The sequence below is a fragment of the Solanum lycopersicum genome, chromosome 9 (genome assembly GCF_036512215.1).
Source record: "Solanum lycopersicum chromosome 9, SLM_r2.1".
Taxonomy (NCBI): Eukaryota; Viridiplantae; Streptophyta; class Magnoliopsida; order Solanales; family Solanaceae; genus Solanum; species Solanum lycopersicum.
The window spans coordinates 68,918,979-68,937,236 of record NC_090808.1 but is presented as its reverse complement, the minus strand read 5'-3'; the positions used below and the strand labels follow the sequence as shown (position 1 = coordinate 68,937,236).

The 18,258-nt window shown below is 30.4% G+C and overlaps 2 protein-coding genes across 4 annotated transcripts; both read left to right on the top strand.

The window, feature by feature from the left end:
- The first annotated feature begins 313 nt into the window (after positions 1-313).
- Positions 314-3,509, top strand: LOC101247961 (protein THYLAKOID ASSEMBLY 8-like, chloroplastic). Of its 2 annotated transcripts, XM_004247837.5 has the most exons (3): positions 314-1,105; positions 1,843-2,233; positions 3,010-3,509. In XM_004247837.5, exons 1-2 carry the CDS (start codon positions 725-727, stop codon positions 2,230-2,232), a joined length of 771 nt encoding a protein of 256 aa, XP_004247885.1. In that variant the 5' UTR covers positions 314-724; the 3' UTR covers position 2,233; positions 3,010-3,509. The 2 variants fall into 2 exon arrangements, with proteins under 2 accessions (XP_004247885.1, XP_069144897.1); XM_069288796.1 differs by lacking the exon at positions 3,010-3,509 and having other exon boundaries at positions 1,843-2,507.
- Positions 3,510-5,386: 1,877 nt separating this feature from the next.
- LOC101247661 (3'-5' exonuclease) lies at positions 5,387-9,431 on the top strand. Of its 2 annotated transcripts, none has more exons than XM_010328564.4 (6): positions 5,387-5,753; positions 6,459-6,638; positions 7,496-7,626; positions 7,722-7,880; positions 8,864-8,974; positions 9,062-9,431. In XM_010328564.4, the coding sequence occupies exons 1-6, from the start codon at positions 5,477-5,479 to the stop codon at positions 9,101-9,103; spliced, it is 900 nt and encodes a 299-aa protein (XP_010326866.1). In that variant the 5' UTR covers positions 5,387-5,476; the 3' UTR covers positions 9,104-9,431. The 2 variants fall into 2 exon arrangements, with proteins under 2 accessions (XP_010326866.1, XP_004247884.1); XM_004247836.5 differs by having other exon boundaries at positions 5,412-5,753; positions 6,456-6,638.
- The last annotated feature ends 8,827 nt before the right edge of the window (positions 9,432-18,258 follow it).

Below are 18,258 nucleotides of genomic sequence, written 5' to 3'. Positions count from 1 at the left end.
TTTTCGTCTTTTTTCTAATTTTAAAGACATAAAATTTCATTAATTTTGGTTAAATTAAAATGATTCAACAAAAGGTTTATCACAAAACCCAAAGTTCATGATATCTTAACTCATCGTCTGCAGATGAAAAATAAACTATTATTTTTGGTTGTGTCAATTGAAAGGATACGATATATTAAAATAAAATAATTTGGAGAAACTTTTGCTCGTGAAAAGCAAAATAATAAGAAAATGAAATAACATTAAGTATTTTTTTTTAGAGTCAATCAATATGACTTTTGATTAGTATTTTATAAAAAAATTGTAATATATAATGTTTTTTGTATAGTATTTAAATATATAATTTTTAATTAAAAATATAAAATTAATATACTCTGAGTTAATTTAAAATTTAATCATATTGATTCTCAAAGATACGCAAGATAACTAACAAGGAACTGACAGAGTTCCACACGTTGGACTGCCTAGGTGGACAATTTGGGACCAATTAAGTATTTTTCAAAAGCTAGATGGACTAAATGTTAGTTTTCAAAAACATAAGGTGTCTAAAAGTAAATAACTACTAATATTTCTTCCCCAATTCAACTTCATAATCGGAAGTTGTCAAACCCTAATACCCAATTTCACTGATTCTTCCGCCGGAGCATCACCGGCGCCTCTGTATCCATCGCCTCCGCCACCATAACCATCGTACAGACTTCCCTTTCATAGCCATCTTTCAAAAATGGCAATTAGAACCATTTCAAGACTAAAAATTCCATCTTTGCTTCTTAAACACCTTTCAGTTTCTCCATTACCATCAATTTCTTCCACCTTAACATCTTCTTCTTCATGTTCTCCATCATGGGTTCCTGAGTTTTCTAGAAGTTCAGTGAGGGATGTGAGGTGGTACCATGATGGAAGACCAAGAGGGTCACTTTGGAGGGGAAAGAAATTGATTGGAAAAGAAGCACTTTTTGTGATTCTTGGGTTAAGAAGATTCAAAGATGATGAAGAAAAGCTTGACAAGTTTGTTAAAACACATGTCCTTAGACTTCTTAAAATGGATATGATTGCTGTACTTAATGAACTTGAACGCCAAGAAGAAGTCTCTCTTGCTGTTAAGGTAAGCTTTCTAATGCCAAAAAATGTGATTTTTCTTTTCTCTGTTCATATATGGAGTAAGTGAAACTAGTAAACAAGAATTGCACAATAGTAGTTTTAGTACCGCTGTCCGTGCCAGCTTGTACGCACATCGACTAATTAAACTGAGTAAACGGGTACTAGGTGACTCTGCCCACCAGGCTTGAGCAAATGTGAAAAGATCACCTACTGTTTTCTCATTTCTATTTCAGAAGTTTTATTGTTGCATTTAGTAATAGAGGAAGTTATTGCTGTTGGATTTATCTTTAAGCTGTGATCTTTCTTTGTTCCCATTTAGCGTCTAGGTGCCCAAGTTTAGTTGGATGCGATAAAACTTGTATAGTTTCGCTTATAAGGCAGTAGTTGGAGTGAAGTGCATTCAGTGCTTTGGTGATGAGTCGTTGGAGAAGGTGTTTATATTAGATCATAATATAAATAAGAGAATTGGTCAATAGTGTTCGCTGTTCAGTGGTTTTATAATTTTTTTTCTTGTGAAGTTGTTCTATTTTAAGTTATCAAATGGGCAAAACATTGTTAAAATTGTGCTGTTGCTTTTTCGGATATCTGCTTAAAGCTATTCTATTTGTTTCCTTTTTGGTTGAGATCATACATTTTGAATCTTGATATGCGTGCTAATGTCATTTTCAGTTAATTTATCGAAGTCTATTTTGGGGCATATGGAATGGCATTATCACACACAGCTAGTTGTTTGTATTTCAGGTGTTTTGGGTAATTCAGAAACAAGCCTGGTACCAACCCGATGTCTATCTTTACAAGGACCTGATCATTGCGTTGGCGAGACGGAGAAAAATGGATGATGCAATGAAGTTATGGGAGAGTATGAGAAAGGAAGATCTATTTCCTGATTGTCAGACATTCACTGAAGTTATTAGGGGATTCTTGAGAGATGGATCTCCTGCAGATGCTATGAATATATTTGAAGACATGAAGAAGTCTCCATACCCACCTGAGGAGCTACCTTTCAGGGTTTTGTTGAAGGGACTTTTGCCACACCCACTATTAAGAAATAGGGTTAAGCAAGACTTTGAAGAGATTTTTCCGGATCGGCACATATATGATCCTCCAGAAGAGATTTTTGGATTACGTTGAGGTTCGTATGTTTTGTATTTTGCATTAAATTGTTTCATATTAGGTTTGCTCGTTGGTGCTCCCTAATAATTTGCAGGAAGTGGCTCCCCAGTAGCTCTTGCATCCACTGCTTATAAAAGTTTGTAGCTTATAATGTTTATCTCAGTGGAAAATTACTCCTCTTAATACCTGTCAAAAGATAAAATTGTTCTCTGAATTGCTAGCTTGTTATTCTAAGTGGTTGCAATTTAAAATAATAAAGCGTGAATATCAATGTGATTCTCTATTCGGGATTATGACTTGGTGCTGCTATGAGTCATGTAAAAATGGGGGCAGGGGAACCTTCAGTTTTCTTAAGTACATTGTCTCTTAGGAGATACAGCAATTCGTTGTGCGCTGCTTACTGACGCAATCTGGTCTATAGCTCACAAAAATCATCAGTATTTATAAACGATAACTTTGAACAATGTTCCTCTTTTTTTACCCCCTAGACTCTTGCATAAATACAACATTTTAACAAGTGTCGAATAGGATAGAAAAAAAGAAGCAACTGAATGATTGACTTACAGAAAATAAACAAGTTCCGAATTACTTAAATAGCTCTGTGCTATTGGCAGTTGTTATGTATCTAATATTTCCAAGGGGCTCATGGCTCTGGTGTATAAGTCTACTTAGTCATTCATGGTTCATTGTTACACTGTGACTTTAAGAAGGATTTTCTATCATATTCTTATGTCAACGTTTCGAGACTAAGTTATTCTAGGAACTGAAATACGTGACTGTTTTGTTTGGTCTCAGGCTTTGATAGTAGTACAGCACCATACGATTGTCTCTATTGCTGCACAAATATTATGAGAAGAGCATGATATCTTCTTGTAGGAAGCTTTTTCTATCTTGATATCTTGTAGTATCCAAGCGCTGAGAATGAGTATCGGTGTTTCTTGCTATCCTTGGTCCCCGAGTACTATCAAATTCACCATCTGAGTAGTGGTTTCTTATAGTTCTTTAAGACCAGACATGTTGATGCTAGTGTGAAGTTCAAGACTTTATCTTATGCTCTTAGCTACACGACTAAATGTTGCTGCTCCATTCACGTGAGAATAAAATTAACTTCTCATCAATCTCCATAGTTCCATATTTTTCCTATTGGGGATCTTATTCAGATTAAGTTACTATTTATTAGGTATCTCAATAGTATGTTTTGGTACCTTTACTAAGATTTTGGTTGTTGTCATTATAGTTTGTAAAGGTGTGCCTTTAACATTTAAAATGAGAATGATGTTACATTTGGTTACAAAGCTTATGATCTTATACTTGGGCTTGTTGCATTTTGTATCTCAATTTTCAAAGTCCATTTTCTTGGAGATTCATGGATTATGGCTTACTTGCATATCTCGATCGATGAAAGTGGGTGAAAATCATGCGAGAACATGTGAATTCAAATGAAAGACGAAAGATTGATTAAAATGTGTTACTAGAGCCGAAGGTTTATCACAACCACCTCTTTTACCTTCAAAAGGTAAAAAGTTAGGTTTGTGTATACATCGTCTTCTCTAGATTTCACTTGTTACTACCATATTTAACACTTTAAGAACCACAAAACCTAAAAGAAGATTAAAAATGAAGACATTACAACAAAACAAGATCTTTAAGAATGATTAAGCTTTCCTTTTTTTTTTTTACCTCAAAAAAATTATTTCTTAACAAATGAATGGTCACTACAAAGAGAAAAACACAATCCCTCAATTTTAGTTCATTTTTACAAAACAAAAATAAAATTAATTGAACCCCCCACAATTTTTATTAAAAACCTCTATTCATAAAGGGTGGTAAAGAGAACATTTATCTCTACCAATCTTTTTCAACTATCAATAACAATTTTCATATAAAACAAAGAAAACAAGAAAAGAACAATGATAATACTCAAGTAAATTTGGGGTTAAAAAAAAAAAAGGAAAAAAAAAGTTTTTTTTAAAATAAAACTAATTATGGCTTTGATCTCCTTTTCTTTATCAAGGAGGTCAAATTCTTTTCTTATTAAATTAATTCCTTTAGCCTTTTTCCTTTGCTTAACTCTTCAATTACCTATTGTTAATGGAAGAATTCAACCTCAAGCCTTAAATATTATTCCTCCAAATCTTGCCAAAGCATGTAACAACAATAATGAATGTATTTCATGGATTCAAACAGACAGGTCACAAGCCGATCTCGATTCGCTCCAAAAAGCCGATTTAAAAACAATAGGCTTTTTGGCGCTTAAAAAAATCGAACAAGAGGCCACTAATGTGTCGATAACGGTCCGTATGAAGCTCCTTAACAATAATGACAAGTTATCGTCCGATACACAACAAGCTTTAAGTGATTGTAACGATCATTTTATACCGGCTATCGAGTTAATCGACGACGCGGTCGATTCAACGGTTAATGACGCGTTTAAAGATGCGATTAATTATTATACGACCGCGATAACGGATTTCGAAGTGTGTTATCCTCGTCTTAAGGCAATGCGTACCACTAATTCAGTTGATGTTGATGATTATGTTGATAATCATATTGCTGAGGTTGCTAATGCACGTAATGCTTTGGTTAAATTTATTCATATTCCTTTAGAAATTCTTAAACTTGTTGCAGCTAATAGCCCACATTAAGTAATTTTATTTCGATTTGTTATGTTGGAAATATTAATTTAGTATTAATATGTGTGATTCAACAAATGTTTGTTGTATCATATGTATAAAGGGTATGTCATACATAATTTGACATACAGTAATAAATATTTATTTTATATAGCCTTTGATCTTTCGTGATTCTTCATCTATCAATAGATAAAATGCTTCAGTTTTTCATATGAGGCCAAGAAATGGATTTGCAATAGATCCGTTCGAAGTGATTCGACATGTTCAAATCACGAGCAATCGTTTGTTATTAGTAGGGATAGTTTTGATACAAGCTTAAATAAAGCTATATGGTCACGTGGAGATTTTTATAGCTGACCTCAACTTACTCGAAATTGTGGCGTAATATAGTTATTGTTTAATATTATTCGTTCCAAATTAATTAAGGTTGACTATTTGTATCTCTGAGATTTGTGGGTAAAAAGTGTAATTTTCAAATAGATAATGGGTCAATCAAACCATAGTAAAAAACTTTTAGGGAGTACAATACAAATAAAAAAACTAAAAAATCAAAGCTCAAAAGTGCCGCTATTTTTTGCTGCCAAAAAAAAAAAGAAAAGAAAAATCAGTTTTGTACTCATTTAGCGAAAATGGGAACTCCGATCTCCGGCGAATTAGACGATTGGGATCGACCTTTTACAGAGGAAGAACTCCAAGAGATAGATGCTGCATTTGAATCAGCTACCAAGAGAAAAAGCGATTCTGTAGTCGCCGCCGGCGAAGAATCCCGTCGGAAAAGTCGCCGGAAATTGCCGGCATCTCTTTTTGTATATCATCAACAAAATGAGGTTTCCGATTCGTCATTGTTGTCTCCTTGCACTAGAAATCAGTCTCGGTGTAGCTATTCCTCTCGTTCTTCTAATCAAGGTGACGGTTTCTCCTATCTGTTTGCCAAATTGTAGTAAATTGTTAATTACTATCCATGAAAGAAGTTATTTTCTTGTGTAACTAGTTTTTTTTTTTTAAATTTTAGCTCTATTTGCCAAATTGTAGTAAATTGTTAATCAGGGATGTTACTGGTGGGAGGTGAAGTTATCCACGAAATTAGTCGAGGTGAGTGAAAGCTGGACAAACACCACAGTCATAAAGAAATAGTAGAAATCAAGTAAATTATATGAAATATCTATAGTGAGAAAATAACTTAGTTCTGTGTTTAATAGTTTTAGATATTTGAACACCAGAAAGTAAATTCAGAAGGGAAACAATTTAGGTGTGGTATTAGTATTTTGTTTTTTCATCTAAAGATTTAATTTTTTAGGTTTATGGTAAATCTTAGGCTAATTTCCATTTTAGTGAATTAATGGATCGATATGCTAGCGAACATTTATTATGAATTCGATATAATGAGAATCAAGCCTGCACACTATTTACCCTTTTTAGGTGAGTACTTAGAATAAGCTAGGTAAACTGAATGGAGGAACACAGTTTGGGATACTGTTTTACTGCTCCAAAAAAATTGTCTCTCGAGCTTTTAGTAGTCATAAATTGTTTATGTTGTCTATTATAAATGGTTGCTAGTTTGTTAAAGGATTTTAATGTCCTCGTTTTTGTTTTTGTTTTTTGATGTAGCAGCTAAGATAGTGATGCAATACCCGGAAATGTCCTTTAAAGGACGTGTTATATACAGCAGAACTATTAACGAGGTGGAGAAATCTGCAGTAGAGCTGTTAAATTTTGTTGAGGAAAAGAAGAGGAAAGAAGGGAATGTTGCTCTTGGATTTGACATTGAATGGAAGCCCACTTTTAGAAGAGGTCAGTTCAATGTTTCGAATAAATAGTTTCACTACTGTCTGAAATATGAGAACTATAATCAGAATTCTTGAGTAGTTCTACAATCCTATCAGTCTTTCGATTTAGTAGCTTTTGCATTTATTCTCTTTCTTTAGCTTTTTACTATACTAAGCTTAATTGAGGGGGTGTTAAATGGAATGTTATAAGTTATAAAATGTGACATTTGTTGAAGAATCATCCCACAAGGTCAAAAGGTTACATTGTTTGTTTTGACACCTGGTGAAGTTTGATAGTTCATACTTGATGTTGCGGAACTTACTTGATCTTGTGTTATCTTTAAAACTTCAACAACCACTACTATGCTTCATCTCGAGCTAGTTGGGGTTGGATATATGGATCTTCTAAATCATGTAACTTTATCTGCTGTTGTTTTCTTGGAGCAATCAGAGTGTATAGACAAAAGTCATGAAAAGTACATCCAGAATATGTTGACGACAAAGATATTTTGAGAAAACAGGCATAAGTCACTGCATGCATCTTAGTGATTACATCTGCATCTTTAGTAGATATGTCTACCAAGAGTTTCTTAGTATACTTGTGGTGATTAGAAAGACTTCTTTTCTCTATATAAAATTTCTCCTAAAATATATTATTGAGAGATTATTCTTTTGTATGTTCCTGTTTGGCTTCACTTCTTGCACTCATGCTCTAGTTGTTTAGACATGCTCTTTAGTCTATAAGTAGGCGAATATAACCCCCCCGACCTTTTGTTTTAGTTATCACATCCGTAATTAAATGGATTTTCTGCTTCATTTTACTTGTGTTAAGTGGAATGTTGTAAGTTACAGTGATTACAGAATAATAGGTGTTCTCTTCAGGTGTGCCACCTGGGAAGGCTGCTGTTATGCAGATATGTGGTGACAAGGGTAATTGTTATGTTTTGCATATCATCCACTCCGGAATCCCTCAAACTCTGCAATCTCTTCTTGAGGATCCAACTGTTGTGAAGGTTGGCATTTGTTTGCTTTTTCTGGTAACATTAATCAAACAATGAATTATAATAGGATGTGGTTTCTTAACTTTATGGTGTTCGAACAAACCTAGGTGGGTGTTTGCATTGCAAATGATGCTTTCAAAGTTCGCCAAGATCACAATGTATCTGTGAAGGCTTTGGAAGATCTTTCCGAACTTGCCAACAAAAAGCTTGATGATCCCAAGAAGTGGAGTCTAGCATCATTAACTGAGAAGCTTCTTGCCAAGCAGGTCTTTTAGTTTCTGCTTTTCCTTTCTGCTTTTGAGATCCCTGACCCCAGGGGTCAGGGAGGGGGTAAAGGGGTAATCCGAGACTAGTTTCTTGACTGTTCTAGTCAGTTTCGTATCTATAGACTCGAGGTTTTTTAGTTGAATTGTTAAGGTCTATAAAAACTATAAAAGAACTTCAAACTTGGCAACTTTTAAAGAAGAGACCAAGTTGAAATGCTACCTCATTGCTGACTGCTATACATATGTGCATATTAGAATGTAAAATCTATTTTTTTTTTTTTGAATCAGTCAGTAGTATATACTGAATTGGAGCAAATTTTAGAAATTCTGAAACAAGAGTCCACCAAATCTCAAATGACAAAAGTACTGGTACTACTACAGTAGAACTATATTCATTATTACACAAGATTGGAACTGCCACCACCCAAACAAAAACTATATTCATTACCAACCATTAAGATAACTATTGTGCTTTTCTTGACAGAGAGACCTTTGCAGACAAAACTAAGGACAGAACCAAATCTCCTCTCAACCCCCAAAACCGTACAGTCCTGTCCTGTCTCTTGAGGGAATACATAACATCCGTGCCAGTCACCGTCTTCCTCCTAGCATGCTCACTGTAAGTAACAGCATCAGGAAACACATTCTCTCTCCAAAGTAGATCTTGAGCATCCCACGAGTCTCCTCAATGTGCCAAATGCCTAATGGGTGGCTTTATGTATACCCTGAATGTCATCACGGAGGACCTTACGGTGTTGCTTTGCTCCTCCTTTTCCTAATCCTTTTCATGACCCGACATTTTCAATCAACCTTTAATTTTTCTGAATTGGAAGCTTTGGAATCTTGAAGTGAATGTAAATCTTGCTGAACAAATTTTTTCTTACTACATTAACTATGTTGTGCTTCAATGTCCTCCAAATCTTTCCAGTTGTTCTTCTTCCAATTAAGTGTGAGATTCAACTGATTTTTTTAATTCATTGCAGCTCCCAAAGCCAAGTAATATCAGGTTGGGGAATTGGGAGGCTAATGTGTTATCTAGGGACCAACTACATTATGCTGCTACAGATGCCTTTGTTTCCTGGTACTTATATCAGGTCAGTGGCAAGAATCATTGTTCAATCACCATTTCATATTCTTTTCTCTTTCTCCCCTGTTGGTATGAATATCTTTTTCCATCACAGGCACTGCAGAGCCTTCCGGAGATTGTTGATAACAAAGAGTGAAGATAGGTTCTTTGGCCGGTGAAGGATCTTGTTACTTTGGTCGCTGAGAAGAAATGCAGCTTGAACTTCATTAATCAGAAAGTAAGCTCTACTCGAGCTTTGTCCATGGAAGCTATTCATTCATTTCTACTATGTAGTTAAGTTCCATGTCTCACATTGCTGTGCAAGTAATTGTTACTGAAATCATAATTATAAAACCTCATTATAAGTTAAAGCGTTCTAGGTAATGCTGCTGTTGTAAAATAGATAAACCCTCTACATGATTCTTACAATGTAATAGCCCCCGGGGCTTTGGTTCAATGGTAAGAGTGCAGCCTTGATGTTTGAATAGAGCTCGAAACTTTACTTATGTGAGGCTTGATTCTTCTTCAATCCTTCCGTTCTACAAGGTATTCTCTTCTCTCATATTTGAAAGAAAGTAAATGGAAAAACAGGAGACGTGTCTCCGAGAGAATGATCGAGTGGTTGAGGCATATATGAGTAACAATCTAATGATCTCAGGTTCGAACCTTCAGCTACAACGTTTACTATGAGCCTATTGTTATTTAACTTTGCCTGACAGATTTACTCGATATCTCGTGTTCGTTGACCAGCAGGTTTTTTGCTTTGATGCAAGTTTTTATACACCTATCATAAACATGAAGTGACTATTTGCATAAATACTTCCATTTATATGCTCATCTTGATCACTAATCAAGCAAAAAATCTCTCAAGAGTATTTTATGTTTGGACCTACTATGTGACACAGGCCCAATCCATACCTTATATATCTAATTTGGGTTGGGCCTGGTAATAAATTCCCTGGGTCATGTGGTGGTGGCCCGCCCCAATTCATGAGTTTACCCCGTCGTCATTATATAGCCCATATTCAACGAAATTCCATAAGTGGGTTCTGAAGAGGGTAATATGTTCGTTTTACTCCTACCTTGTGAGGATAGAGATGTGGTTTCCGATAGATCATCATCACGTAAGAATTAAGATAAAGCATATCAAACAATATAAAAGGGAAATACAACAGTAAAAAAGTCATGTATAATTAAGAATATAATGTAAAAACTAATAATAACAACGTAAAAGATTACGAAAACCGAAGAAGCAAGAAAAGAACACGCGGTCACAACAACAAGGTAGTGAGAGCTAGTCATAATAGTTATATGCCAATAAGAGGAATAGACCGTACTCGACTATAAACTATCTATTTATATTTACTCCATATCCTCATATAGGGTCACGTCTACGATAAATTACATATGTGTCATGTCCTATGTAATCACTAGTCACATACTTTTTTAGCGTTTCTCTACCTCTCAGTACACAACCTGATTAAGACATTTCTATATCTTCTGTTCATATATCCGAACCATCTCAACCTCATTTTCAAGTTAGCTGTTTTCCTCCAATTTTACTACTATCTCATGGAATTTATCAAGAGTTTGTAGGGTGGAAAACAGTACATAAGATGATTATGATAGTTGAGATCTTGGTAACTAAAAATACTTTTTGTCTCTTTTTTTTTAATTTCAAAAAAGTCGAATGTGACTTTGAGATAAGAAATACGTTAAGAAGATGATAGCAACTCAAAGTATTGACTTATTAATCCATTGCATGTGGGTGGGCCTTTTGTGTACTTGGATTTTAGATATTCCTTTATTATCCAATTACATCACTAAAAACACACACATATATATATATGGAAAAATTAGTAAACTAATCAAAATAAATAACATATTTAGTAAAAATATCCATACTTAATAAATATTAGCAATAATGTCAAAAATGTCATTATTTTAAAAAATTTATGTGTCCCAATTTTCTTCCTATTTTATCTCTCTTTTTCAATTAATTCTATATATTTTTTTAAAAAAATAAATAAATCATTCTCTCTCATATTTATCTTTTCAAATTGTTAATTCTCTTTCCCATTTAATTTTTTCTCTCTCTCATGGTTATCTTTTCTGATTTTTCCTCCAACATTCAAGTTGTAAATATTTTTTTGCCATATATTTTGATTGTTTTTTTAATCCAAAATTGAATCAACAAGAATCCCTTTGATTAAGGTATCTCTAATCTTTATCCTATATTCAGATTTCTTTTCTAATTTTATTTTTGTTTAAATCTTAAAAAAATGTTGTTTGTATTTTTCAATTTCTGATTTACTCTTCAATGGCTGAATCTAAGAGGCTTACTAGAGGTATTCATCTTAATCAACCAATTTCTGGTGATTTTTCATCCTTTAATTTATTTATTACTTAACAAATAATGTATAATGTATGATCCGCTGCTAAAATGAGGGAAGAAAGAGGGTAAGAACATTTACAAGACTCATTGGTGTGCAAAACCTTCCTCAAATTTAGAACGCAAATGTAGAATCTTTGTCTACTCGTGAGGATCTTGAAAAAGACGACGAAGATCGGATAGTTGTCGAACAATTTTCTATTAGTTTGTTTTGTATTTATAGTTCCTTTTTAGAATTTGGTATGCTTTCTTAATTTGTATTCAAATCACTATGTATACTATCAATATTTGTATTTATTAAAAATTTCATGTTGCATGGTTTATGAATCTTGTATTTGTCCTTAATTTGTATTCATCCAAATGTATGTCAACTAGTTATGTATTTTATTTATAAGAAGAACAACTTTCTATTAGTTTATTTGTCTTCGAATACAAATACAAATAATAGACATATTAGAATAAATACGACTAAGAAAATGAAACAAGATTTTGAAAAGAAAAATAAATACACAGTGAAAAATATATACGAATACAAATGTATTTCTTAAATAGCTACATTTTATTTTTGACATACATATTGGAATGAATACAAACTAATAAAGGTATGTCAACTGAATTTGACATTTTTTTTTAATTTGTATTTATTCTAAAGGTATGTCAACTAGTTATGTATTTTATTTAAGAATGAGTACACCAAATGTTCAATTATTTCTTTTCAATTTTATATTTCATTCACTTTTTCATCATACTAATTTTTTGTATTTTATATATTATTATACAAAATTCTAAATAAAAACTAGAATAAATAGAAATACAAATAAAATACATATTGAAATGAATACATACAAGATTTTTGAAGAAAAAAATAACTATATAGGGAAAAAATATATGAAAATACAAATATATTTCTTAAATGACTATATAGATAAATTCGGCATACCTATTGGAATGAATACAAACTAATAAAAAATTATAATAAATATAAATAGAATATATTGTGGAATGAATATAATTTTAAAAACGCAAAAATTCTGGAGAAAAAAAAAACAAAATTTAAATTTTATTTGAAAATATAACTGATGAGAAATTTAAGGATGCTTGTCTTTTTTTTGAAATAATTCCCCCCTTAATTTTCTCCTCTTTGTTATTAAATAATTGTATTCTTTAAATAAAAATAAATAATAAAAACATAAATAAGATACATAACAAACTAAAATGACATTTTTACTAAATATTGAAATTATTGCTAATGAGTCCTCTTAAATACTAAAATATTGACATTTTGATCCATATATATACCAAAATAAAATAAATGTTATTTGAGATATTGATATTTATTAGGTTTTTTTCTTTTTTTTAAGTTAAACATTTTTCTTATTTTTTATTACATAGGGACCAATAGAGGGGAAGAACGGATTAACGAGAGTCGAACTCACACTTATCGGATTAACGAGAATCGAACTCACACTCATTATTATGAGAGATTTCCATCGATATCGTTAGACTCTAAACACTGTGTTGTAGCTAAATTGAACATATTAAATCTAAGTGATTATTAAAAAAATTAGTGGATAACAATCGTACAAAATTGAAATTGAAAAATAAATATTATCTTCATCTATTAAACATGACGGGAATGAGACACCTGATGCTTAACCAATTTAATAAAAGAAGCAAAGTTTACTTAATATTGGAATAAAATGATGAAAATTTGAAAAAAAAATAATACGTGAGTATTTCAATCAATTAACAATATTAGTAACAAAAGTCAACATATACGTAGTCTTCTCCATGTCGTGGAAAATAAAGTTTGGAACATAAGTTTATAAAAATAAAATATTTAAGCCCTAAAATTCAACTCTTAATTAGTCAACAAATTACAATTTCAATCATTTTCTCTCTCAATTATATGTGTTGAATAGCTGATTGTAAGTCTAATTAAGATTCACCACTAATTATTCTATTTAATGATGATGAACCTACAATATATATTATCAAAAAATTTACTAGCCACAAGTTATTTTGTAATAACTAGTGATATTATCCACTCTGGGTCTAAATTCATACGACTTTAAATCACATCACTAATTTGTATGACCTGCTTGTTTATATATTAAATATATTTCTCTCATATTTAGGCCGATGTAAGACTTCATTAACTTAGATAAGGTGTCACAAGATCTAAAACATTTTATCTATCTCTACGATATAAAATTTGCGTGAAACCTATCATACTCAGATCTTACGTAATGAAAATTTTCACTAGGTATGTTATTGTTGTGTTCGATTTCTTTAAGTGACAAAACATAATTAAATAATGAGAAAAATCTATTTGAAGAAACAAAACAAAAAAATAGGATGGGACGTGTCTATCACATTTATAAACGTGTGGGGTCAATGTGTAGGGAATGTAATTCAATTATACATACACAACTTATAGTTCATGAAATTACATTAAAACCCCATAAGTTTCAATAAAAGTATCTTGTGGACTATAGTTCTCTACCGACATTTTTTTTCATGGACGTGTGTATAGTAATGATAGGTTATAAAAAAAATTAAATAATTATATAGGTCATAAAAACAAAATAAAATGATATAGTAGGTGATATAAGAATATATAAATATATAGCAAAAAGGAATTTGGACATCCTACTTTTGTCGTTTGGCTTTTTTCTTAAAATTTATATTTACCTAATGAAACGACATTTCTTACTACGTCAACTCATTTTCTTCGACTAATAAAAATTGTATTTGAGTGATAAATCTTTTTTTTTTTAATTTTTAATTAGAAGCTTTTGATCAATTTTTGGATGTAGAATCGTTTTTATTTCGTAAGTTGAATTTTTTTAATATGAAATTGAAGTTTTAAATTGAGGTTCAATGCAAATTGTAAATATAACCTCAAACCCTACACACACATATGAAGTTCAAGGAATATGTTATGAATCGAAAAAATCAAATAAATTATAAAATACTTACGATAAAATTTAAATACTGAATTCGTTTCGAGAGATATTGATAAGTGGAGTATACAGTGTGTGTCTTTGAAGACTTTGGTGTTCAAGTAGCTAGTCCACTTGCACATTTAAGGACAAATGAATCGCTGTGGATTTTGGTTTGTCCTTATAGCTCAGGGGTGCCCTCATCCTTCGTATAAACGGAAAAACAGATTCAAAATTTAAAATTTATAAATTATTTAAAAATTAAATGACATATATTATTTAAATTAAGTCAATAATATATATTTAAAATACAAAACATAATAACTAAGATGAAACGAACAAAATAACACGTAATTGTAATTATTGACAAGCATTCTTAGCTCATTAAATTACTTAACTTTCATAAATTTTATATAATTCGACATAACCAATTGATACAATCCGTTAATTTTATTTGAGGTAGACACTCTGGATTATTATATTGCATATGTAACATGTTTTACTGATACAATGTCCCATTGTTTTTTTTTTTTTGTCAGTTCTCATTAATTAGTTGTTTCATAGAATTTTATCGTCCTACTCCTGCAAATCCTAAGTTGTCCATTTGCAAATATAATCTAAAAAGAAAGAATAAATTAAATGTAGAAAAACAAATGCAAAAATTGAAGCTTTGAATATACTACTACCACCTTTATGATTTTCAGTGTTAATTATCATAATTATTATTTTGGTTTTACTCAACAAAGAAAAAGAAAGAGAGAACATGTCATGTCTACCACGATTAATGATTCTTATTTCTAAAAATATTAAATTAAAATATATATAAAAAGAAGAAGAATGAAGTTAACATGTAGTTAGTATATGTATATATAAATATAATTTTTTTTAAATAAAATGAAATATGACTTTAGATAAGAATTGTGATGGAGTGTAAGTACTCTTCATTCTTAAACAAAGATCTCGAATTTGAGTCTCTGTCAATACGTACTCGTCTTTGTTAGGAGGTCTTTAGTCGAGCTCCAATGTAAATGATAAATATTAGTAAAAAATAAAAAAAAATTAAACTAAATTTAAAATTTTCATAATTAAACAGTAATACTAACTAATAAATAAAATAAAATTTTATGATCAAACAAAAATCGTAAAAGATAGAATAATTAAATATTTGTACTTCCAACTTGTCTACTTGCACATTTAGGACGACAAGGTAGTCCAATTACTCAGAATAGTATATAGGGTAGTCCCAATGAAAATTACATCACAACTTTATGCTAAAAGGATAAGGATTTGGTTAAATTGTATATATAAAAATCATATTATATAAATATTTTTAATATCATTAATTTAACTTTGTAATAATAAATTAAAAGATGATAATATCATTATTGAAACTTACAACAACAATAATATTGATATTTAATTATATAAATAATCTGTTCGTATAAATATATTTTATTTCGAACAAACCCTTTGAAAGTCAAAATTAATATGGCTCCCTCCACCTCTCACTCAACCAACCATAAATCAATGTTGTGAAAGCAAGAAAAATAAGGACCATGCATTATTTTCAAAACCCTAAAAATTCTATGAAAACTGTGGGCTTCAATTAAATCTTTGTAGGGGTACCCTTTAAAAGCAAACACATCTTCTATTTATTTCATTTAATTAATAATTTGTCACATTATAGTTTTAGAAAAAAAAACATACATATCTGATATCACTATACTACTATGTCCAATAGATTATGTTTACTCTCACATTACCTATTCTCTAAATTAAATTTAATCAGATATCAATATAAATTAAATATCGAACTATTATATAATGATTTGTTGTTTTGTTTTCTAATATGAAGAGGATTGAAATTGGTCATCGTTAAGAGTGTCGGCACATATCTAATTCAATGATTGACAAGGAAATGGGCATCAATTAATTAATAACTTTTTCAATTTTACTTTAGGAAAAAAATAAAATAAAAAGTGAGTAACAATAAATAAATAAATCCAGTGACATCAATATGTCAATATCATGATCATTTGAAATATCCTGAGTTGGATAAGGTTATTTAGAAGGTCTAGGAGTAATAATAAAGATCAGCATTTAAAATTAGGAAGGGAAAATAAAATATAAAATCTGCAATTGATTTTATATATTTTTTTCAAATTTATCAGAATTTGTGTTTCTTTCTTTGTGTTTGATCGGTAATGATTGATTAATTTGTTCGCATTTTAACTATTTTATTAAATAATTCTATTCATCGAAATTATGTTTCTAGGCAAATGGAAATTATGGTTCCTTTTTTTCATTATTTTATTTCATTTAACTATTTTTAATATATGAATAAAGCTCCACTTTTACCTTATGGTTCCTCAAAGAAAAATTATCATAAAATATCAAAGAACAAGGATTGAAATCACATATTTTTAAAGTGAAATTACTATTTGTATCTTATATATTTATAATTACAAAAAATTTTCAAACTGATACAATAATATAAGCATTGATACATTAATCTGATGTGCGAGATACATTAATCGTTAAATAAGATACATTACATTTTATACATGATATACTAATCTGATGCGCGAGATACATTAATCTGATGCATTGATACATACTTTGATGCACGAAGATGAGAAATTTTGGGAATTTATAAAACTAATAGGGAATAATGGTAATAAAAAAACTTAAAGATGGATTTCAGTCAATTCCTCTATTTATCAGATTTTTCTTTTGAACCTAACATTCATGTAATCACTCAAATATGACACAATTATATCTAGGTTCTTAAATTCAAATTTTTGAAAATGAAAAAAAAAACAGCATATCAAATTAATCATCTTTGTATTAATTTCCATTTGAATAAGTCACTTCAATGAATTTCTAAGGTACATTAATTTATTTATGATACATGTACTACATATATGTGTAAAATCAACATATTAATCTAGACATCATTAATCTGCTTCAAACTATTTTTCTTATTTATAATTATCTTATTGACCATCACTATCGTATAAATAATCATGTTAAATGCTAAAAATGACATTAAGAGTTAGTACATATTGGATAGTACATACTTGTTAGATAAGGCCATATATAATAAGTGAAATTCTAAAAGTACAAAAATATAAAAACAAAACAGTTAATATCTTTTATATTCCAATATTGAGCCAACCTTAGCCCCATCAAATTAAAGTCGACCTAACTCTAATTATTCAATTTATTTATTTAACACAATAAATGATAGATCAAATCTTTAATGTAGTACTGTTGGCTTATAATTTTATTTTTTCAATTGTCTTTTGCATAGTGTATAATATAGGTATTAATCAATTTCTTGATAAGATATAATCCATTATTAATAAAAGCAAAAATTGAATAGTAAAATATTAATTGTCTTAATTCGTGAAATTAAAATATTTATGGGCTTCCATTAAGAGTTGTGATCGGATGATAAAATTCCTCCATCTTTAACTAGAATTGTGTTTCCCCTAAAAGAGAATTCAAGATTTTCAACTATATACGTTAGTTGAATTTTCAAGATTAAAAAAATAAATTATTTTTAAAAAAAATTATAAAGTTCTAAACGATAAAATATTGAATTTATATATGAACAAGCTATTTATATGCTACAATACACTCTTCTTTTTGTGATACAAACTCAATTAATCGATATTTATTTACTGACAAAAGTATTCGATTATTAAGAAAAAATCTTGATTCTTCGTATGATTTTCATTTTAACAAGGTATCTTTGATACCTTTACAACTCAACTTAGGTATATTTGACAATTTTAATTTGTTTTAAATTTTTATAATATTTTGAGTGGCTTGAATCCCCATATTCCCCACCCCCCACCCCCCTAGGGTCCCCATCTCTATTCCCACAACTCCTTCTTCAATGTTCTATTAATTTTTTGCCTCCATGTGATAAAAAGTGAAGTTGATGTATATGTGTGTATGAAGTGAACC